Here is a 22,255-nt window from a genome sequence, read left to right as displayed (position 1 = left end):
TAAAGTATTACCTAACCACTCTCAAAACAAAGAAAACGACAATGATTAACATAATTGGTGTCAACTTTGCAGAAGTAAACGCATGTGACTATCACATGCAATTCACGTATTTCAAATCCAATGTTTACCTCTTTAAAATTGGCACTTTGGACACTTTCGAATGTAAATAAAAGTTTTTTACTAACTTTAAATTTTGTAGCAGTTTTCTACACTTGGTCAAAGGTGATTTCAAGTTCAATTTACATCATGACAACACAACATACATCGTCATACATTTATGATCAGTTTGTTACGTAATTGACATATTTTTATTGCGATTCTGTTGCACAAACTTACAACAAACAAGTTAAGGATAAAGAAAAATTTCAGGTTCTAGATACTCACATTTTCTTTAAATGCGAATATATTGCCGAAATAGAAGCAATATTGCGTCTTCAAATACAATTAACCACGACGCAAAAATACGTAATGGATAATAAAAACATGAAAATCAAAGAGGTTGGGAAGCGAATGAAAGCTGTAGAAGTGACAAAGTGAGAATCGTAATGTTTAAAGCGTTGAACAAAAATTCAAGGCGGCCCCACATGCGATTACCTTTTCTGGGTGCTCACTCAACACGTGGTGCTCGAGATCAGAGAACGAATATGATATATGGACTCACAAGAGCCGCGTTTTGACCCCCTCCAGAGGCAAAAAGGTAATTTCCCCCGCCCGCCCCCTCCCTTTCCCTTCCACCCAGCCAACCGTCCTTGGTGTGAAAGCCCACTTCCTTCTCTGCCTACCCCAACAACGACCCCCCTCTCTTTCTCTCTCCTCTCTCTTCTCTCTCCTCCATTTTTTTCTCCCTCTTTCTTTCTTCCACCCAATCTCCTCCCAGGTGTCCGCCTGTCGACAGTGCCGTGTGTGGCCGCCCATTTACCCACCCGGACCAAAAACCCGACCAGATAATGCCCTGTCCCATACGCACCCGGTGTTCCATGTGCGCTGCTGCCGCTGCCGCTTTAGCTTCTCGTACTTGTAGTTCCAACTCCTAGGGTTTTCAATCTCTCTCTCGACAAATCCGTTCAATTCTTTTACTTCAATTGTAGTTTGTATGGAGCTTGAGCAAGCTCAGCTCGCCTCGGCCTTCTATGGACCCAGTATACAAGAAGACGGAGGCGGAGGAGGAGAACCGCCGCAATCGCAGGAGGTATTTGACCGGTCGATGCCGGCGGCGGAGGACTGCATGGCGGCCGATCAATGCGAAACGATCGGCGGGGGGATGGTTGTTGGGAAGGCGGGGCAGATGGTGGTGGTCAAAGAGGAGGCGGGTAAGAACTTGGGGAAGCGGAGGCGGGGCCGGCCGCCCTGTGGGCATGCCAAGGCGACGGTGGTGAGGAAGATGCAGGACGAAGAAGAAGACGTTTGCTTCATTTGCTTCGACGGTGGAAGCCTCGTGCTTTGTGATCGCAGGTGAGAATCCGGTTCTTCGCGGTCGCAGCTTGGTCAATTCAGTCCAATTTTGATTAGTTCATGCTAGAAAAGATGAAAGTTTTTACTTAATTTAGCTGATTTGGGTTATTTCATTTCCGTATTGGCAATCCAACGGACAGTTCGGGTCGATTTTATGTTTTGTTTTGCGAAATTTAGTGAATGTTGTTGTTGCTTATTTGCATTGCTTAATTAAGCCTTGTTTGTGGATTGTTACTTGTTAGGGGGTGCCCTAAGGCATACCATCCATCATGCATCAAGCGGGACGAGGCCTTCTTTAAATCGAAAGCCAAATGGAATTGTGGTATGTTGCACTATGTTAACCTACTAATTTGTTATATCCTTGGCAAGTTGAGTTATGATAGTTGTGTGCTTTGTTCACGTTTCGGTGTTTTGGATATTATGCATGTCAGGTTGGCATATATGTAGCAGTTGTCAGAAGGCTGCCCATTATTGGTGCTACACTTGTACATATTCTCTGTGCAAAAGATGCACTAAAGGCGCAGATTATCAATGCGTACGAGGAAATAAAGGATTTTGCGGAACATGTATGAGAACTATAATGCTAATTGAGAACGTGCAAGAAAATAAGGAAGGGGTATGCTTGAACACACTTTGGTGTATTTATTTACTTACAGTCATGTAGTTTTTACCTACGAATTAAGGATTCTCAGCTTTGTTGAATTTGGAGAGGCATTAGATTGATTAAGAACAGCATATAACTCTTTTATATCAAGAATGCTTTATGTTTCTGTTTTATTTCCTTCTTTAAAGCCCGACGCTGCAATTAAAGTGGTATTCCATTATGTTTTACTCTGTTGGAGTTTGTTAGGAAACGAATTATCTGTTTAGTTTTTTACTTATTTTTACAAACTTCCATCTGGGTTTTGCAATTTTTATTGTTTCCCTTTCTCATTTAAATTTTCTGCAGGCTCAAGTTGATTTTGATGACAAGAGCAGCTGGGAGTATCTCTTCAAGGTTTACTGGATTCTTTTGAAAGGGAAACTATCATTAACTTCGGACGATCTTTTTAAAGCTAAAAATCCATGGAATGAAGCTGCCGTTATGGTTGGTAAGGGGGATTCTTCAACTGAACTATATGATGGTAATAAAACAAATTCAGGTGCAGTCAACTGTTGTGCAGATCTGGAAGCTACACATTCAAAAAGAAGTAATAAAAAGCCCAGAACTTTGGACAAGGATTTGAGTGTTGAAGACACAGTTTGGGCGTCAAAGGAGCTCTTGGAGTTTGTTGCTCATTTGAGAAATGGTGATACATCTGTGCTATCTCAGTATGATGTCCAGGCACTTTTGCTCGAGTACATAAAGAAAAACAATCTTCGCGATCCTCGCCAGAAATGCCAAATTATTTGCGATTCGAGACTCATAAATCTTTTTGGGAAAGAATGTGTGGGTCACTTTGAAATGTTAAAGCTTCTTGAATTTCACTTCCTCATCAAGGAAAGTTCCAAGGCAGATAACATTATTAGCGCTGGAGTTGTTAATACTGTTGGCAGCCAAATGGAGATTGATGGGAACTATGATAATCAAATGATGACGGGTAATGATAAGAGGCGTAAAACACGCAAAAGGGTAGATGAGAAAGGACCACCGACCAATCTTGATGCATTCGCAGCTATTGATCTTCACAACATTAATCTGATTTACTTGCGGCGTAACTGCATGGAGAATCTTATTGAAGACGTTGACAAATTGCATGAGAAGGTGGTTGGTTCAATTGTGCGAATAAGAATTCCCAGTGGTGATCAAAAGGAAGATATTTATAGGCTTGTCCAAGTCACAGGTACTAGTTTACAAAACCAATGTTCTAAGTTATTTCTTATATTTTCACAATAGGTTATGCAAAATTTGTATTGATGACATCTTTGTCTGCAGGTACCAGCAAGGTTGCTCAACCTTATAAAGTTGGCACAAAAACAACTGATGTGAAGCTTGAGATCTTGAACTTAAACAAGAAAGAGGTTATATCAATTGACGAGATCTCTAATCAGGAGTTCTCCCAGGTCAGTGAACTTATTGCCTACTCTCCTCCTCCCAGGGTTCCTTGATATAACTTATCTACACATGCTAGAATTTTTTTTTTCAGTAAGAATTCTTTTGGAACTGACGGTTAAAAAATAAGTGTGCATTAGTATAGATATCAATAATGAAAGCTCTTGGAGCCTAATTGTTTATTTGTACCTGCCTTTCTTTAGTTATGTGGACTTTAATACTAAAGGGTGCTAGGGAAGCGTTTGCCCTCACCATTAATGACTAACTTGAAACCTATATCCACACTATTTTCAGTCCTTTCTAGACATGGAAATAATGATATAACCAAAAATACACATTGAGTAAGGCATGCTAGCTTTTCGTATATAGTTTTTATCGGTCACAAGACTGTCTGTTGAAGTGTGTTGCTCATGTTCAGATGCTTATTCCCCTTCATCCCCCTCTTACACAATTGTGACATTTTACTTGTTTTACAGGATGAATGCAAACGATTACGTCAAAGTATAAAGTGTAGACTCAGCAAACAGTTGACTGTGGTAGGTTTGCATGTTATGTACAATATGTGATGTTCAAGATATTTGAAACTCCTTTAACAAAGGAATATTTATGCTTGGTGTTGCAGGGTGAGATTCAGGAGAAAGCAATGGCACTTCATGCAATTAGAGTAAATGATGTAAGTTCTGTTACTTGTAATTCTGAGGCAAGAAGAGGATACATTTGTGTTTTTATGGAAGGACTTTAGATGATCTTTCTTTTCCCGTTTTAGTTAATAGTTATTACTGCCCCATTTAAGTAGATTCATTGGCTTTTATTGTTTCTCCTAAATAAATCATCAAATGCTATGTCTGATATTGCTTTTTGGTTGGCCATGGTCATGTTTTTTAAACTAGTGTCTGGAAGCAGAGGTATTAAGGATTAGTCAGCTTCGTGATCGAGCAAGTGAAAAAGGACGCAGAAAGGAATATCCTTTTTTGTTGATTATTCTATGCTTTTGGTTTCTTTAATGACATTTCTTGCACATTGTTGTGGATTATTCCAGTTGCACTCTCTATTTTCTCATTGATTACTTGTAGCACATTACTTAGTACGAGAGGCTGTTTCTTGGGTACCTGTGTACTCTATTCTTCATATTGTCTTGTGGCAGAGGTATTTTGGTCTAAGAATATCAAGTTTTCCTTGACAATAGTTTACGCTTAGGCAATGTGTGGACAAACTACAGCTTCTGAACTCTCCAGAGGAACGCCTGCGCAGATTGCGTGAAATTCCTGAAGTACGCTCTGATCCTAGTATGGATCCAAGTTGCGAGTCTGAAGGCAGTGCTGGAGCATTCGATAAGAAACAAGGTCCCATGCATTGAGTTAATAGACATGGAATAACATCTTGGGAATTGTTATTGGCACTCCAAAAATCACATTCTACGCTCCAAACTTTCTATTTTGGAAAGAAACATACACTAGTGAGGAGTGTAGAATGAGATTTTTGGAGTGCCAATAACACTTCCCTAACATCTTATCCATTTATCTTTTTCAAGGCTTCTTTTGGAAGTGTTAATTTGGTGTTAATTGAGCTGATGTGTATGCAGATGCTAAGGTCAGACCAAGGAGATCTGGTAGAAAGGGAAGGACAGCTTTCTCTCAACCAAGGGAAGGCGATACTTCAAGCAATTCTAGAAGTAAGGCACAGAAAAATCCAGGTAGAGCAACATTTGGAATAAATGGATGCAATACGACAAGGAGCCAGGTCAATCTCACTGGTTTGGTGGCTTTTGATGGGAATAATCAATCAGCGGTTGAATCCAATACACTTTCTGAGGTTGCATCAGAAAATTCATCGTTGCCTTCTTCTATAGTGACGAGTGTGAACCATTCTGTTGATGATTTTGAGACAGACATTATATGGCATTACCAGGACCCAACTGGAAAAGTTCAAGGACCATTTGCACTCATGCTGTTGCGTAAATGGAATACAGCTGGGCACTTCCCTCTTGATCATAGAATATGGAAGATAGATGAGAATCCAGATGACTCCATCCTTTTGGCCGATGCATTGAATGGACAGTATAAAGAACCATTATTGCCACATGACAGCCCGTTACTTTCTCAGGGATTTACAGCTGCCTCGGATGATAGAAACAATGGTCAGGATGATGGAAGGAACAAGAGTATGAACACAACTCCAGTAGATGTTAAACAGGTTGAAGAGAGCTGGAACATGAAGCAGGATGGCCAAAGTTTGCAAAATAGTGGCAACAGTGAACTTTTAAGGAGCACTGCACCTGCAGATGTTGTCAATTCTAGTGATGAACAAACTGGAAACGTTTTGCAAGGCCGGGATCCATTGAAGGATAATAATTCTTCGCCCAATCAGCCCCAAGAAAGTAGTTCACAACCTTCTCCTGCATTTCCTGTGAAACCATCTGAAACTTTGTCCCATCAAGAAGGGGAGAGTAGAGGAGAGGAAATTAACTCTGAGCAGAAGAATGGAAATTTGGATCCCCAACAGGCTGCTCAGGCTCAAATTACAAATGGACAGCGTAATGAGAGCCGATCTGATAGTGAGGGCCATTCAGGTCAATCTTCCGGGCAAAACTGGAGGCCTCCACCTGTAAGCAGTCCTTCAAATGGCCGTCATTCCAACTCGGATCTTGTTCCTTTGATTAAATCACTGGAGATTCCGGAACAAGATCAGAAGGAACATAATTTTTCAGATATGCCCTGTCCCACTCCAAAACCAAGCAATGGAGACTTACAAGGTCAGGCAGCTGAAAATAAACAGTCTGTGCCTTCAAATGTTCCTGTTCAGGATGCTGGCCACAGCTGGAGCACCTCTTCTAGTTTAGTGGGTGGTGGGGCACCACTTCCGGAAGCAGGTGGTGACTGGGCCAAACCATCTTCTATAGAGGAATGGGAATCCAGTCTTTACTCTGCATCTTCTTTTAAACCAAGTGAGATGAATCAGTTTACGGAACCAACTGAATTTTGTACTTTACCTGATGAATCAGTTTCAGATCTTCTGGCTGAAGTTGAAGCAATGGAGACTCTCAGCAGCTTGGCGACCCCGACTTCAATCATGAATTGTCGAGGGGACTTTACAGAGGGTTCAAAAAATGATAGTTTCAGTTCTGTAGATGGATTCAGCCCAGCACCTGACCCTGGAAAAGGTGATGCTTTGAGCTCCACTGGTGATTTACGGGCTTCCATGGCGACAGATGAACCACTTGGGGTATGTCAGGGACAGGGAAATGCACTTGATTTGAGCTCCACTTTACAGGTTTCCATGGTGACAGACGAACCAGTTGGGGCATGTCAGGGAAATGCTCTTGATCTAAAAAACAGATCTGGTGTACATTCGTCCACAAGCCCCGAAATGGAGGGAGACAGAAAGTACAGTGATGTTTCAGTTAACCAATTTGAGGCAGGGACAGAGATGCGAACCACTGCACCATCGGACATGGACAATCATTGGAACAATAGGTCAGAAACCACAGGAAGGAGTTGGGAAGCAGTTCAGCCAGTTCCAATAAATGCAAACATGGGACGGGGAGGACCAGACCAAAGAAGTGTAAACCTGGGTTGGGGAGGTGGTCAGGGGATACCACACGGAAACACGAGCTTACATCCAGGTCATCAGTTGCCCGCCGGGAGAATGTGGGAAAGCCAACCAAGGTACGGCGGAGAAAGGTTATTGGGTCCCAGAGATCGTGGTTTCCAGAGTAGGGATTTAGGTATGGTTAGGGGTAGGTTTGGATGGAACAGGCAGACAATGCATGGAAATGGAAATGGAAGTTCGTTGAGGCCTCCTCCCAAAGGGCAGCGGGTTTGTAAATATTACGAGAGCGGGCACTGCAAGAAGGGAGCATCCTGTGGTTATCTGCACCCCTGATTTTTGGGTCTCAATTCTCAAACGACAAGATTAGACACATTTAATTATGTAATCATTGCTCATAATTAGGAGGCTCCTTGTTGCCAATTGCTGTAATTTAACATGTAAACGTAACTTACGTAAGCCGTCCAAGTGGCTTAAGTGAATAATTATTATTTTTGGGGGAGAGATTTAGCATAGCTTTGGAGTACCGTATTATTTGTGGTATTCATTCTATGTTTCATGTAATATCTGACGTCCACAATGGACCTTTTACGTTTTACCAACTCAGACAAGTAAATTCCTTTGTGTTTTCTTTTCTTCCTCTTAAACGAATGAAAGTGGTTTTAGATAAAATGTTTTGGAACTAAACTTTAATAAAAATCCAAATTAAGGGCTTCCAACAAAAAGTATATAACAGATGCTTTTAGCAGAAAGCACCTCAATCGTTTGAAAGTGATTTCAGAAAGCACCTCAATCGTCTGAAAGTGATTTTAGTCGTTTAAAAGTACTCGAATCCTAAATTTTTCTTAAATGTCAACTCCATCCCATCATACATAAAATGTGGGTCATTTAGCAACATTGCTGGCCACCGGAGTGTAATATACGGAGTCAATTGGCCGGAAGGGTCAATACACATGAATAACTTTCACATTTGTACAGTTTTTTTTTTTTTTTTTAATTGTTTTTAAACTCAGGAATTGATGACATCATCTGACAAAGTGAAAAATAGTGACTAATGAGCTGAATGCAATCCCGGGTGAACTTTTCATTGAGCTCATTTTGATAAATAATAAAATATTTTATATTAAATTCATCTCAATTATGAAAAGAAAGGTTACGCGAATAAGTGAGTATCATATAATTTTAACAAACTTAACTAACCTCGTTTGTCTTGGGTATTATTTTGAACGAATGGTCTCGGTACGTGTATTATTCTACATTTTCCCAAAAGAACATTCATTCATTTCTTTCTTCCCCGTCGACCACGACAAGCTCAACTTTTTTATTTTTTTATTTTTTAAAACAAACGATAATATCTATAATAAAACGGGTTGGTTTGGTATTACTGTGCTTTGAAAAAAAACTATTTCTATTGTTCTGCGAAAATAAACAACTATGAAATAAAGCAATAGAGTGTTTGATAAACTTTTTTGTAAAAGTGCTTTTAGCACAAAAACAGTGTTAAAGTGTTTGGTAAATTTTTATGTAAAATTGTTGTGACTGTGTAAAATGACTATAAAAGATATGATGTTAAATATTATATAATAATATTTTTATCTTTTCTTTTATTATGACATTTCTAAGACTTATATAAACTATTAATAAACGAAGAATGTACTTTTACTTTTTATTTTTTTAAAAGATATTTATAATTTTTTGATTCTATTCTTTTCTCTAATAGTGTTTCTTCTTTATCTTGTCCCTATTGCTCACCGGAACTCTTCTCTTCTTCCTCCACTCCCTCTCCACCCTTCTCCGCCTTTAAATCCACCTCCTGCAACTCACCAACTTCTCTGCCACTCACCAGCTCCATCGTCCTCTACCTTTTCTATTGAATCCAGCTTCTGCACCTCATCAGGCTCTCCATCGTCCTCCCCCTCCTCTTTCAAATCCAATTTGTGAAGCTCGTCGAGGACCGCATGATCGAGATCAAACGATGAGGGATCAAAATCAAGAAAAGAAGGCAGAAACACCTGGAATGAGTGTGGTTGGTGTTGGGGGTTTCGGGATTTGGGGGAACAAGAGAGATAGCTTCAGAGATTTCCATTCTCCCTCTTGCGAAATTAGTTTGCGTAGAAGCTGGGCAAGGAAAAAAAGCCTGTTTTTCAAAGCTGGATTTTGCAACTTTGTGTTTTTGGCTTCTTTTTTTTTTCACCCAAAACTATGAAAAAAAGTTGAAGTTGAATGTTTACCAAACACAAAAAAGCTCCCAGCTTTTTTTGATACCCACTTTTTTCAGAAGCACCCTAGTACCAAACCAAGGCTTACTCAAGCCCTTAGAGTAAAACTTAAATTTTAGGTTCTAAACCTACCTCAATTTGCTCCAACTCTTGGGCCAAATATGAGTTTTAGTCCAAGACTTATTTTCGAGGCAAATTCAGGCCAGAATTTCCTTTGGGTTAGTGGGCTGGCTCACCATATATGTGTATTTTTTAAGTTTTATATTTATAAATTCATTGAATCCAATGACTAAGATTTAATATGATCAAATCTAGGTCTGGCAAATGGGTCGTGTCTGTCGTGTTCGTGTCGTTTTCGTGTAACACCTGTTATCTTAACGGGTCGTGTCGTGTCGTGTCACACCCGTTATCTTAACGGGTCCTTAACAGGTCGGGTCACTTTACCCAACGGGTAAAGTGACCCGACCCGTTAAGAAAAAATATTTTTTTTTAAAAAATTTGCACATACCACACATTGCCACATAAATATTACTTCAAAACATTAAAACATTTATTGTTTAAGTACTATATCTACACTCGAAAATAAGAGCCTAATAAAAAAATAATACATACACTACTAATCTATTACAAATATTAAATGTGCAAGGATATGCAAAATGAAAGAGTTTTTGTTTTCAAGATTGTAAGTCTTTCTCAAAAGTTTACACCTCTATCTACAAAATCTTCAATTTACATTGATCATCATGAAATTGTATTGAAACTTTGGCTTGATCTATTGCCTTGAAGAGTTATGTTGAAGATGTTTTCAGTAAGGTTTTCCACGTCAGAACCCTCTTCCGCATAAACTAAGTATAGAAAAACCAAACATAAAAAATCATTCAAATTATGAGAAGTTTACCAAAATAATTATGAAAATAAATAAAATAATAATACTATACCATATAAAAATATATTAAAATAACCGTTAAATCGTGATTTTTCGTATATAACCGTCGAAAAGCTTTGTCCCGTTACTTGATCTCTGAATGTTTGTTTTTTGTGATTTTTTTTTGATGTGATCTCCAAGCATATACAAACAAGTTTGACGGTTAGGATCGTTGAAATTAGTTTTGGAGAATTTGTATCCCAACAAAATGATAGATTGACTAACACTTAGAGTTTATTTATACTTTCATTAAGTATAACATAAGATTTTGTGGTATCCACTTGTGTAAATATTTTAAATTGAAGATCGAATTCAGTCATTGTATTCATATAGGGTCAAGGAGTATAGCTGTAAAAAATCATCAAAATTGGAGTTAAAATAACCGTTAGATCGTGATTTTTCGTTTAAAACCGTCGAAAAGCTTTGTCCCGTTACTTGATCTCTGAATGTTTGTTTTTTGTGATTTTTTGTTGATGTAATCTCCAAGCATATACAAACAAGTTTGACGGTTTGGATCGTTGAAATTAGTTTTGGAGAATTCGTATCCCAACAAAACGATAGATTGACTAACACTTAGAGTTTATTTATATGTTCATTAAGTATAACATAAGATTTTGTGGTATCCACTTGTGTAAATATTTTAAATTGAAGATCGAATTCATTCATTGTATTCATATAGGGTCAAGGAGTGTAGTTGTAAAAAATCATCAAAATCGGAGTTAAAATAACCGTTAAATCGTGATTTTTCGTTTATAACCGTCGAAAAGCTTTGTCCCGTTACTTGCTCTGAATGTTTTTTTTTTGTGATTTTTTGCTGATGTGATCTCCAAGCATATACAAACAAGTTTGACGTTTTGGATCGTTGAAATTAGTTTTGGAGAAGTCGTATCCCATCAAAACGATAGATTGACTAACACTTAGAGTTTATTTATACTTTCATTAAGTATAACATAAGAATTTGTGGTATCCACTTGTGTAAATATTTTAAATTGAAGATCGAATTCATTCATTGTATTCATATAGGGTCAAGGAGTGTAGTTGTAAAAAATCATCAAAATCGGAGTTAAAATAACCGTTAAATCGTGATTTTTTGTTTATAACCGTCGAAAAGCTTTGTCCCGTTACTTGATCTCTGAATGTTTGTTTTTTGTGATTTTTTGCTGATGTGATCTCCAAGCATATACAAACAAGTTTGACGGTTTGGATCGTTGAAATTAGTTTTGGAGAAGTCGTATCCCATCAAAACGATAGATTGACTAATACTTAGAGTTTATTTATACTTTCATTAAGTATAACATAAGATTTTGTGGTATCCACTTGTGTAAATATTTTAAATTGAAGATCGAATTCATTCATTGTATTCATATAGGGTCAATGAGTGTAGCTGTAAAAAATCATCAAAATCAGAGTTAAAATAACCGTTAAATCGTGATTTTTTGTTTATAACCGTCGAAAAGCTTTGTCCCGTTACTTGATCTCTGAATGTTTGTTTTTTGTGATTTTTTGTTGATGTGATCTCCAAGAATATACAAACAAGTTTGACGGTTTGGATCGTTGAAATTAGTTTTGGAGAATTTGTATCCCATCAAAACGATAGATTGACTAACACTTAGAGTTTATTTATACTTTCATCAAGTATAACATAAGATTTTGTGGTATCCACTTGTGTAAATATTTTAAATTGAAGATTGAATTCATTCATTGTATTCATATAGGGTCAAGAAGTGTAGCTGTAAAAAATCATCAAAATCGGAGTTAAAATAACCGTTAGATCGTGATTTTTCGTTTATAACCGTCGAAAAGTTTTGTCCCGATACTTGATCTTTGAATGTTTGTTTTTTGTGATTTTTTGCTGATGTAATCTCAAAGCACATACAAACAAGTTTGACGGTTGAGATCGTTGAAATTAGTTTAAGAGAATTCGTATCCCATAAAAACAATAGATTAACTAACACTTAAGAGTTTATTTATACTTTCATCAAGTATAACATAAGATTTTGTAGTATCCACTTGTGTAAATATTTTAAATTGAAGATCGAATTCATTCATTGTATTCATATAGGGTCAATGAGTGTAGCTATAAAAAATCATCAAAATCGAAGTTAAAATAACCGTTAAATCATGATTTTTCGTTTATAACCGTCGAAAAGCTTTGTCACGTTACTTGATCTCTGAATGTTTTTTTTTTTGCGAGTTTTTGGTGATATGATCTCAAAGCATATACAAACAAGTTTGACGGTTGAGATCGTTCAAATTAGTTTCGGAAAATTCGTATCCCATCAAGTTCCAATGGTGTGTGTATATATATATACACACACACACACATATATATATATATATATATATTTATTAAATAGATTTAAATCTATTTATTTTGTACGTATAATTGACTGGTACACGGAGTAGTACATCACGTGTGTCATTATAAAAATAGTGAGATATGTCATATATGTGATAAAAAGTTAATAACTTTAAAAAAAAAAAAAAAAAATTTCTCACCACTTCTATTAATTTTCATTTTTCCCTCTCTTTTTTGTTTCATTTTCAACTTTTCTTATAATTTTTACTTTTCCCTCCAACATCTTTCCCTAATTCCCTCACTTTTTGGTTTCATTTTCAACTTTTCTTATCATTTTCATTTTCCCTCAATTTTTCTTCAAAAAGGGCAGCATGAATGGAATGAAATCAAATCAATGGATGCATCATGCATCATGCATATTAATTAATAATTATTATAGTTTTTACAAAATTTAATTCAAAATTTAATATATATATATATATATATATATAATTATATAATTATTATAGATAGTTAATATTTTGGTGGTATAATTATTATAGTATATATAATTATTATATAAAATTATAAAAATAATATTCTGCTTATCGTGTATCGTGTTACCCACGTGTATACCCGAATCAACCCGTTATCTTAACAGGTGCTTATTGGGTTACCCGATAACGACCCGATTCGTTATCGTGTCAACCCGAACATCTGTTAATTTCATGTCGTGTCGTGTCGGGTTATCAGGTCGTGTCAGGAATTGCCATGCCTAATCAAATCCAACCGTAATAAAAAAAATCTAACGGTCCAAATTTAAATCTAAGGACTAAAATAAATATAAAAAATTCTTTCAAGTGTCTTTCGTAATGTTCAACGAGTTTTACGGTGTTGATTTACTGATTTTTCAATATTTATCGAAATCTTAATATTTTTAAGTCAAAATGTTCATAAAATAAATTAAGGTAGTCTATATAATTTTTTTTTATAGTTACTTTGAGAAAAAAATTATCCTAGATTCATTATTTGGCAAACAAATTATACTATCTTCATATTTTAATAATTTCGGGTTAAAATGTTAAGCATAAACGTGAAAGAAAAAAGCTGTACCTAGATTAAAACCTAAATTTTAGGGTTGGGTTGGAGATGGTCTAAGGGAGGCTTGCCATAATAATATGGTTCAAATTCACCTTTGACGAGAATCAAATCTAAGACTCATCATTTACAAATAAAAAAGAATACTACATGACCTAATATTAAGTGGATGCTCAAGCTCAACTTTAATCATAAAAAAAAATTAAAATAAAAAATAGTCCGGTAAATTCGTAAGCGAGAGAGCATTCCGTGCGAGTAAAAAGCCGTGTGTGAGGGCACCCGAGCAAAATGGGGGTACACAAACGAGAGAGCGACCGCGACACAACGAGAAGAAGACAGTCACAGATGACACAGTGACGACGACAACGACGACGACGACAGCCATGGATACGAACAACAACAGCAAAGATGAGCTCCGGGACCAATCAAAAGCCTCCCAAAAAGGCAGATCATGCAAAGGAACACTCTATTATTCATCCGCCCTCAAATCCAAGGCTTACAGTCCTCTCTGCGTCGGCGTTCCTCGTGCCATCCCCGAAGGTTTCATCTCTCCCTTTTCTCTTATCTTTGCTATTTTCTGTTTGGTTCTCGAGAAAGTTTTATACGAAAACATTAGTTTCTTCACCAACGGACCTATTGTATCACCAGAAATCTTATCAATTGCGGAATTTTTTATTCTCTTTCTCTTGAATTTTGAGTTTTAGGGTTTCAATTTCTAGAATCTGAATTCTGATTTTGTGTTTGCTTGGATTTATTACTGAAGTTGTTTTCTTTTTGTCATTTTATCATTTCGCCTTAAATTTGAGATTAATTGATGATAATTTTGCTTAGAAAATTAACCAAGTCATCATCTTTGAGCTGCAGTCTGATTTATTTTGCCATTTCCCAGAAAGTGTTAATCTTTCTCCGCCATTTTTGTGATTGGATTTTATAGCCGCCTTATTTTGTAGTTGAGATTGTTGGTTTGGTGTTTTTTCTTCTTTTTGTGAATTGAAATTCGTTTGTCAAAGTTGTATTGGACTAGTTACTAATATGTAGATTTTGGTGACCAGTGCCTCAGTCAATAGTTTCGGAAACTGAGACGAAAGCTTCTAAAGATGATCGACATCTTACTGAATTTCGCTATGCTTGTGCTGGCTACTCGCTGTACTTGGATCGTATTACGAAAGACCATTCTGGAAAGGAACAACCAGAATTGCCCGTTTGCTATGGTCTTGAGGTTAAATATCTCTCCTCTCTTTCCTAAGCCCTCACACACAAAAACACAGAGAGTAAAACATTGTATTATGTGCTAATATGAAATGTGAGGGGTTCATGTGCTTGATTATTTACCTTAAAACTGATTGTTTAAATGCATGGAGCTTTGCAAGTCGTTTTTGGGTTTCTTTTATATTAATTGGATTAGCTATTACTTTTAGGGCTCGTTTGGTGCGTAGGACAGGACCGGAATGGATAACTCTTATAATTCATTTGAAGATAGAGGCGAATGATTTTTCATTTTGAGGGGAGTAGACATGAAGGAGGTTATCTTTGTAATTGTAGAATTTTGGGGTGATTGCAAGGGATAAGTTTCCTTGATGAGTTATCCATCTTCTATCTTCAAAAGTTGGACTCAATTTTTCCATTTATTCTTTCAGCATACCTTAAATATAGTAAAGTATCAAACCTAATCCAATCCCAGACACCAAACAAGCCATGGCTTTAGAGTTTAACTAATGGGATCTCGTCAGATCGTGTTATACAAGATCTAAATATATTGCATGATAACAAGCTATGAACCGTTCATTAGATGATTCGACTTGTGAGCTTCTGGTGCAAATTGGAGTTGGATCAATGTGTTTAGTGCTTAGAAAACTGGAAGTAATTAAGTCTATGCAGAAACTGACTTTCTCGACACATGAAATTTCTACTTAAAATGCTTCTCCCTATATTAATCTTTGTTAAGCATTCCGACTGACATGAGTTAATGCAGCTTTTGGTTGGCAAAAGAATGGTTCAAAAGACACCTGCTGCTGCTCCTGTTTCTGCCCATGTCCATCACAAACAGGGTAGGGAATTGAATTTTTGTTTACCCGTCTTTTTTTCCCTAGTCTTTCTCCTTCTAGGTGTTGCTTACAATAGTTCGCCTCCAATGTAGTTAAGATCTTCCTGCAAAACTAGCACTTAGATAGTGGGATCGAATGAGTTACTTCGGTTGAACAGACTTTCACATTGGTTAAGAATCTTAGATATATAAACTAGTGTTTGGTTTCTCGAAATGATTTCGAAAAATTCTTGTGCTCTAAAGTTCAGGTGAAATGTTACATTTATCATTTAATGTCGGCTTTATTTATCCCTTGTGATCACCTTTTAGATGTTCATGAAGTCCCTCAGACTCAGAGGCAGCAACCGACTCAGTCTGCAGGAAGTCTTTTCTTCAACAGGCAAGCATAAGATTAGACTATTAAAGTAAACAATCGGAATCCTAGTTTTCTGAACGTTACGCCTGATTTGTAACGGGTTATCTGGTGTTTGTTAACGAATGTGTAGGTTTACAAGAAACGCAGATCTTGTTGCTTCAGGGGTGACTAAGAACATACGTAAAGTTGGGAACTACATAAAAGGAAGTGTCGATGATTTTCTATACCAGTACAGAGGGCGACCAAAGTAAGATTGCTTATTGAAAAAACCAGATGAATGAAGAAAATAACTCGAGAAGCAGGATTCGGCTTGACTCCGTATCTGCGGTATTCGTCTTCGATTCGTCGTGGTTTTTGTGCCGCTTATAACACCTCTGCGCTCCATCCACATTTTGAGCAATAGAATGTTAGTGCAACTGCTATAGGCTTAGAGGGCTTCTTATTTATCTTGGAACTGTTGAATAACTAATCTATGGTGATTATTATTTATTTGGTTGTGGAGGGAAGTAAGAGATTGTGCTATTTTCTAATAACATTATTATTTCTGACAATCGTCGTATACACTACTTTTACGCTTCGATTCTTGTATACAACCTTGTAGATAACTTTCCTCTCCTAAAACTAGTCACGTGACTAATATGTGAGCGGTTTAGTGTAACTGTGTACGAGGAGTTATATGCATCGGTTGTATACAAGATTTTCCTAGTTCAGATGACGTGAGCGGATTAATAAGAGAAACACTTGTATGAAAGTTAAATGAAAAGTTAACTGAGACAATTAGAGCCTATTTCGGGAAGGTTAGAATCACTTATAGAGAGTAGCGCTTCTAAGTGATTTTATGCAAGACAATCGAAGTTAAACATTGAAACAACTGATAACCGCAAGTGCTCCCAAACATGATTACAATCCATGAATGCTCATGTGAAGCTAAAGCGTCTGCCACGAAATTAGCTCATTAACCATTCGGGTTAATGGAGATTCCTCTTTCACTAAACCATTATGATAATCTATCAGCGAGCAGCACTAGGGCGACCAAATCGACCTGCATACAGCTATGGACTGGATTATCGCAGACAAGATTAAGCACTTAATTAAGAATCACGCTTACGACCGTACAAACACAATTAGCAGCTTCCGAAAAATAGAAAAAGTTTGCGCTCTGTTTGGCACGGAAGCTAATTTAACCAGAGGAGGAGACAAAGCAAACCAAACAGGCAAACCGCGAAATCAACCGGATCCTCCCTGTACTTATATTTTGCGAATTCCGAGACGGACAAGGAACAGCAATCCTATCCAATCCAATCCTGCAGGATTTCTCGGCTGGAAAAATAGCATATATTTGCTCTTAGCTCTCCGGCTCGTAGCTTTCCGGAGACAGGTACGTACTGGATCGGATTGAATTTTCAAACTTTTACTGTTTTCTATCGTTTTCTCGCGTTTTCTCGGTAACCAAACGGTCAACATTTCTCCTCCGTGCGTGCAGATTCTCGGCAACTAACCAATTGAAGGTTTGAGATTGAAGTTAGCATTGGGAATCAGGTGCGGAAATCGAATTCGAATGGCCGCTGCCGCGGCTTGCAGACGGGTCGCCCAACTGGGGACCGGGTCGGGGATCGGATTATCCGGTTTCGGAGGGGCCGGTGGTGCCTCGAAAGCGGTGTCTCCGTCGTTGGAGTACAGGCATTTGGATTGCAGGCTGACTTCTCAGCTGGTCAAATCAAATGGAAAGCGGTTGTTTCTCGTCGATACATTAGCGTTGGTAAGTAATCGAATCGCTTTCTCTTTAGAAATATGGTAATTTGAATTTTTTGAAAATTGCATGATTGTGCAAAGTCAAATGATGAAAAATTTACAGTGAGATTAGAGAGGTTGTAATTGTTGTTTATTATATGCTGCATTGTGTTTAGGTTAGGAGATTAGAGGGACAAGGCGTGCCCTCGAAGCACGCGGAGGCAATAACATCTGCCATTACTGAAGTTTTGAATGACAGCTTGGAAAATGTGTCTCATTCATTTGTTACAAAAGGAGAGATGCAGAAAGTAAGGAGCTTTCATGTGTACTCTAATCTTCCCGTTTAGTGATTACGTCTGTGTATGTTGTCGTTCATCAAATTATGATGGTTGTATTTGAATTTATGTTCTGCGTAATTGTTTATAGACGGAGATGATCCAAGAATCCAACTTGTCCAAATTCAAATCCGAAATTCAAAGTGCGCAGGTACTTAACAGCTCTTTCCGTTAGTCATTACCATGAGATCGTGGTTTGTGTTTAGTTGTTGAATTTTTTTTTTCCTGATATGTCGATTTGTGGATGATTCTGTTCTAGTTGCCGTTCAAATCTTTTTACTGTTTCGTTTGTATGCGAACTTTATGCCTGATTGATGTTTCTATAATAAGCTTTGTAATTGGTTTTTATCTGCGTTTGTCCTGTTTATAAAAGTTGCCAAATCATTGATGATTTTCTAGTTGGACTGCATTTTGGGTTTCAACTGATGTTGTCGTCTCCAAGATCCCGTATACATCAGTGGACATGAATGCATGGCTGCTCGTATCTAATTTTCAGTTACACTAAATAACTGCCATTGGTTCTCTGAAAGAATATGTTATGCAGGGACACCATTTTTCTTTGTTGCAACACGAGACTGAAAAACTTCGGAATGATATAGAGAAGATGCGGAGTGAATTGAGGTCTGATCAATGGAGTTACTGTAATTTCCTGTCTGTTTCCATGTGCATATGTGTTTGCTTTCTATAATCGTCATCACAGTGCAAATGTTTTTATTGTGATGCAGGTATGAAATCGACAAAGTTACTGCAGGACAGCGGTTGGACTTGAACCTGGAAAGAGGGTAAGTGAATACGTTAAATAAACATAGTATTCTCTGAGTTCATCAAAATCTCTGTTTGAGTTATGAAATTCACTCGCCTTGTTCATTCTTTTGGTTAACGAGTACAGGAGGATACGAGAAGAGCTATCAAATCAGAATGCTGAAACCAATAACCTCACTAACAAACTTGATCGGGTAAGAATTGGCTGACCACTTTTTCGATTTGAACTAGGAGCGCACCATACAATTCGTTTTACTAACGCTTACTACTATCAGGAAATTCATGCTTTAAGGGCTCAGGTGGAAGCAGCAAAATACGATGTCATAAAATACTGCATAGGTTCTCTTGTATCGATATCTGCTGTCGGTCTTGCTGTACTCCGTATCTTAAAGTAAACTTGTTCTATAGTTAACGATGACAAGTCCCAATAGGGGAAAACTGGGAAAGTTTTCATTCTTTTCAAGCTGTTGTAATTTTAAGAAATGTGATAAATATGTGAAAGATGAGGCAAAGTCATTACATTGTAATTTGGATCAAGGAAGCATTCAATTACGCAAAACTTATATTTTTGTCCTTTTTTTTTCTTTTCAATATTCTTTGGTAAATAATCTGTAAATAGTTTCATTTTGCACTCTCCAATTTCTTATATGCTGCTTTTGCTTTCTGATGAGTTGAGCGTTTTGTCAAAATTTTCTTGAACTTATTGAGATTTGCAGCTCAAAATTAGGATGATGCAGAAATTAAGTTTATGTTACCTATTTCGTATTGGTGTCCTATTTGGGTTTGGATTTGACTTCTTGGTTGGATTCCCTGTTTGATAGAGAGATTTTGTTAATTACCTATTTGATTAGGGTTTAGTTTATAGTGCCGTCACCATTGCTTTAGACAGTTTTCTCTCGCTGGGTTTCGGAGTCGTGAGTGCGTGGCAAACTCAAACTCATGGCTCTTTTGTTTGGCAATTTGGTGAAAATAAATTTGTGAGTTAGAGAACAATTTGTGAAAATCTTCTCTATTTGTTGTGGGTTCTCTACTCGTTTGGTTTAGGGTTTGTAATTTGTGGGATTTGACTTGTGAGAGTTAAACCTTAGGCGTCACACTTGAGTGTTCCCGATTGGACGACATTTAGCTGACGTGGCTAAGGTACTTTTGTGTATTAGGGCTCATTTGAAATAAAATTTCTCTGGAGGATTTCTTAGTTTGGATGCCTCACTCGGACCTGCTTAGACACATGGTGTCGCAGAACGTACTTGACTTAGTAAGCTGGTCCGGAATGGAAGTAATCATACTCATGGTGGAGTTAAGAGCCACCCCTCAAATGATATTCAAATCGCCCTTTCCATTATTCCATTGAATAATGTAGAGCCAAAGTTTTGAATGTTATAACTCACAACCCTTTGGTTACATAAACTTTTGGGAGGTTGGATCATGCATTGGATTTTCGGGTCAAGGGTCATGTCCCCCCTGTCTAAAGTCAACCTATCGTAACCACGCTTAATACGGCTCGAGCCTCTCAAACTGTTAACTAAATACTATGAAATGGGATAAAGGAGACTCCTTTGACATTATCACTTTGAATTTTTAGACTTGCAATTATGCGAAATTTCAAAGCTTGTATTATTTGGGATTTTAGGGCATACCCTATAATGCAAAAAAGAAAAGAACGAATAAATAGACAAAAGTTGTAGCGTAATCAAACATTTAAATTAAATATGGTAAATTGATAAGAGGGTGTGATTGAATTCAAATAGGATTGCCTACATATCTCCGGGCAAGAGAATCAAATCAATAGTGTAGTTTTACTTAAAAAAATGATACAATGTAGGTTTGACATTGGGATCATCTTTGACAATAGCCTATTGTGAGGCGTTGAGCAGATGCGTTCTTTATGGACTTGTCCTCACACATACTACGACGTTTAAATTAATTGTAATTGAAATTGAAATTGAAACGGATGGCCTACATATTTTCCCATGTCATAGAAGAATCAAACTACGTGTAGTTTTGACAAAAAAAAGAGAGGTTATTTTAGTCAGTCTGACGACACTTGAGGACGGTCCACATCAAGGTAGTCGGAATCCCCTAACTTTGCTCGGATTTGCTAGCTTTTCTTTACTTGGGCATCTTTTGTTCTCCATAGATGCAGTTGATGCTGATGGTAGCTTATTTGTTGTGTCATCCTCACCATCAGTAAGTTTGTGCCAGTTAAACTGACTTTGGTCTTTCCCTTTAACGGATTCCTCATTCATGGTGCAAGAAGCTCTTCAATTGTGGTATTTCAAAGTGCTATAGTTTCGAGTGGTGTGACTAGTGCATTGGTGGAAAAAGCAGTATTTGTTCGACCTTTTATGTGCTAGATGTTCCAGGAGGGGCTTTGGCCACTTGAGGAAAGATTACGTTTTTCCCTGATGTTGTGAAGGATGTTGATGATAGTAGTGTTCAAGGCAGTGTATTACCTTGACATGGATGAGGCTGGCTTGTCTCTACATCCTCTCTTGTCATCCCGACGAGGAGAGGGAGGTGGAATGTCACGATCTTCCCTCTTCCCATTAGGTTTTTTGTTGTGATCATGATTGAGGACCTTTCAGGTCTTATCATCCTAGTCAGTGAGGTCATCTGTCACGTCAAAGCACTCCGCCAAGGTAGGGTAGCCATACTTCTTCTTGTTTAGCTTCTGAAAAAAAGGTGAGCGGACGTAGAGTCCCTGCTTAAAAGCCATGGCAGCGAGTCTGTTGTCAGGCTTTCCCCTTCAGCCAACTCATCATGGAACCACTTTAAGGAGGCCTTGAGACTTTCATCTTTGTTTCGAGCGGCCATGCTGAATATGGCTTTATGATGTTTCCAGACGCGATTCTCTAAGTAAGTTTTTGCGAAGATGTCGGCTTGCTTTCAAACAATCGAAAAAAAGGGGTTGGCAAATCTGAGAACCATCTGATGGCGGGTCCCTTTAGAATGGATGAGAACATCTTGCTCATTCACGTGTCGTTGTGTTGTACAATGCCGTGGCATTTTGATTATGCATAATGTGATAATTTGGGTCGGAACCACTGCGGAAGTACTTAAACTGGATTGAGAGAATTTCTCAAGCGGAGATGCCGACTCGATTGTCGAGAAAAGCTGCTTCTGGCCCTAGCGACAATCTTGCTAGAGATGCGAGGCAAAATTTTCCTCGGTGAATACCTAGTCATGTCACAGTTCAAGAGTCGTATGGCTAGTTTGGTATTGATGTGCTTTAAAAAAAAACTGTTTCTGCTGTGCTGTGAGAATAAGCAGTTGTGAAATAAAATAGCAGAGTGTTTGGTAAACTTTCTTGTAAAAGTGCTTTTGAAAAAAAGAGAGAGCAGTATTATAATGTTTGATAAACTTTTATGTAAAACAGATATGAAAAAAAGCTGGTTTTTCAAAGCTGGGTTTTGCATCTTTGTGTTTTTGGCTTTTTTTTTTTTTTTCACCCAAAACTATGAAAAAAAGCTGAAGCTGA

General features: G+C 37.6%; 3 protein-coding genes across 4 annotated transcripts; all 3 read left to right on the top strand.

Moving 5' to 3' along the window:
• Positions 1-754: 754 nt before the first annotated feature.
• LOC137747080 (zinc finger CCCH domain-containing protein 44-like) lies at positions 755-7,646 on the top strand. 2 transcript variants are annotated; one of them, XM_068487090.2, is made up of 11 exons: positions 755-1,452; positions 1,695-1,774; positions 1,884-2,068; positions 2,402-2,543; positions 2,616-3,275; positions 3,368-3,495; positions 3,961-4,020; positions 4,107-4,157; positions 4,375-4,445; positions 4,676-4,827; positions 5,067-7,646. In XM_068487090.2, the coding sequence occupies exons 1-11, from the start codon at positions 1,094-1,096 to the stop codon at positions 7,364-7,366; spliced, it is 4,188 nt and encodes a 1,395-aa protein (XP_068343191.2). In that variant the 5' UTR covers positions 755-1,093; the 3' UTR covers positions 7,367-7,646. The 2 variants fall into 2 exon arrangements, with proteins under 2 accessions (XP_068343191.2, XP_068343190.2); XM_068487089.2 differs by having other exon boundaries at positions 2,402-3,275.
• Positions 7,647-13,787: 6,141 nt separating this feature from the next.
• Positions 13,788-16,500, top strand: LOC137747793 (uncharacterized). Its single transcript, XM_088686891.1, has 5 exons — positions 13,788-14,090; positions 14,603-14,769; positions 15,523-15,598; positions 15,904-15,973; positions 16,080-16,500. Exons 1-5 carry the CDS (start codon positions 13,934-13,936, stop codon positions 16,198-16,200), a joined length of 591 nt encoding a protein of 196 aa, XP_088543017.1. The 5' UTR covers positions 13,788-13,933; the 3' UTR covers positions 16,201-16,500.
• Positions 16,501-16,872: 372 nt separating this feature from the next.
• Positions 16,873-19,351, top strand: LOC137747067 (protein FMP32, mitochondrial). The gene is made up of 8 exons (XM_068487072.2): positions 16,873-17,327; positions 17,433-17,708; positions 17,857-17,988; positions 18,107-18,166; positions 18,560-18,636; positions 18,741-18,797; positions 18,905-18,971; positions 19,053-19,351. The coding sequence occupies exons 2-8, from the start codon at positions 17,508-17,510 to the stop codon at positions 19,170-19,172; spliced, it is 714 nt and encodes a 237-aa protein (XP_068343173.1). The 5' UTR covers positions 16,873-17,327; positions 17,433-17,507; the 3' UTR covers positions 19,173-19,351.
• Positions 19,352-22,255: the final 2,904 nt, after the last annotated feature.

Source organism: Pyrus communis, chromosome 2, assembly GCF_041283825.1.
Source record: "Pyrus communis isolate YQ-2024b chromosome 2, ASM4128382v1, whole genome shotgun sequence".
Taxonomy (NCBI): Eukaryota; Viridiplantae; Streptophyta; class Magnoliopsida; order Rosales; family Rosaceae; genus Pyrus; species Pyrus communis.
The sequence above is the reverse complement of the archived record's forward strand: the minus strand, read 5'-3'. Positions and strand labels throughout refer to the sequence as shown.

Excerpts from the sequence above, each read along its gene's own strand:
- LOC137747080 (XM_068487089.2), top strand. The coding sequence starts at position 1,094 with ATGGAGCTTGAGCAAGCTCAGCTCGCCTCGGCCTTCTATGGACCCAGT. Across the intron at positions 2,069-2,401 it reads TGCAAGAAAATAAGGAAGGG|GCTCAAGTTGATTTTGATGA; the intron begins GTATGCTTGAAC and ends AATTTTCTGCAG. Across the intron at positions 4,828-5,066 it reads AGCATTCGATAAGAAACAAG|ATGCTAAGGTCAGACCAAGG; the intron begins GTCCCATGCATT and ends ATGTGTATGCAG.
- LOC137747793 (XM_088686891.1), top strand. The coding sequence starts at position 13,934 with ATGGATACGAACAACAACAGCAAAGATGAGCTCCGGGACCAATCAAAA. Across the intron at positions 14,091-14,602 it reads TCCTCGTGCCATCCCCGAAG|TGCCTCAGTCAATAGTTTCG; the intron begins GTTTCATCTCTC and ends TTTGGTGACCAG. Across the intron at positions 15,974-16,079 it reads GGAAGTCTTTTCTTCAACAG|GTTTACAAGAAACGCAGATC; the intron begins GCAAGCATAAGA and ends ACGAATGTGTAG.
- LOC137747067 (XM_068487072.2), top strand. The coding sequence starts at position 17,508 with ATGGCCGCTGCCGCGGCTTGCAGACGGGTCGCCCAACTGGGGACCGGG. Across the intron at positions 18,167-18,559 it reads CCGAAATTCAAAGTGCGCAG|GGACACCATTTTTCTTTGTT; the intron begins GTACTTAACAGC and ends TATGTTATGCAG. Across the intron at positions 18,798-18,904 it reads GACTTGAACCTGGAAAGAGG|GAGGATACGAGAAGAGCTAT; the intron begins GTAAGTGAATAC and ends TAACGAGTACAG.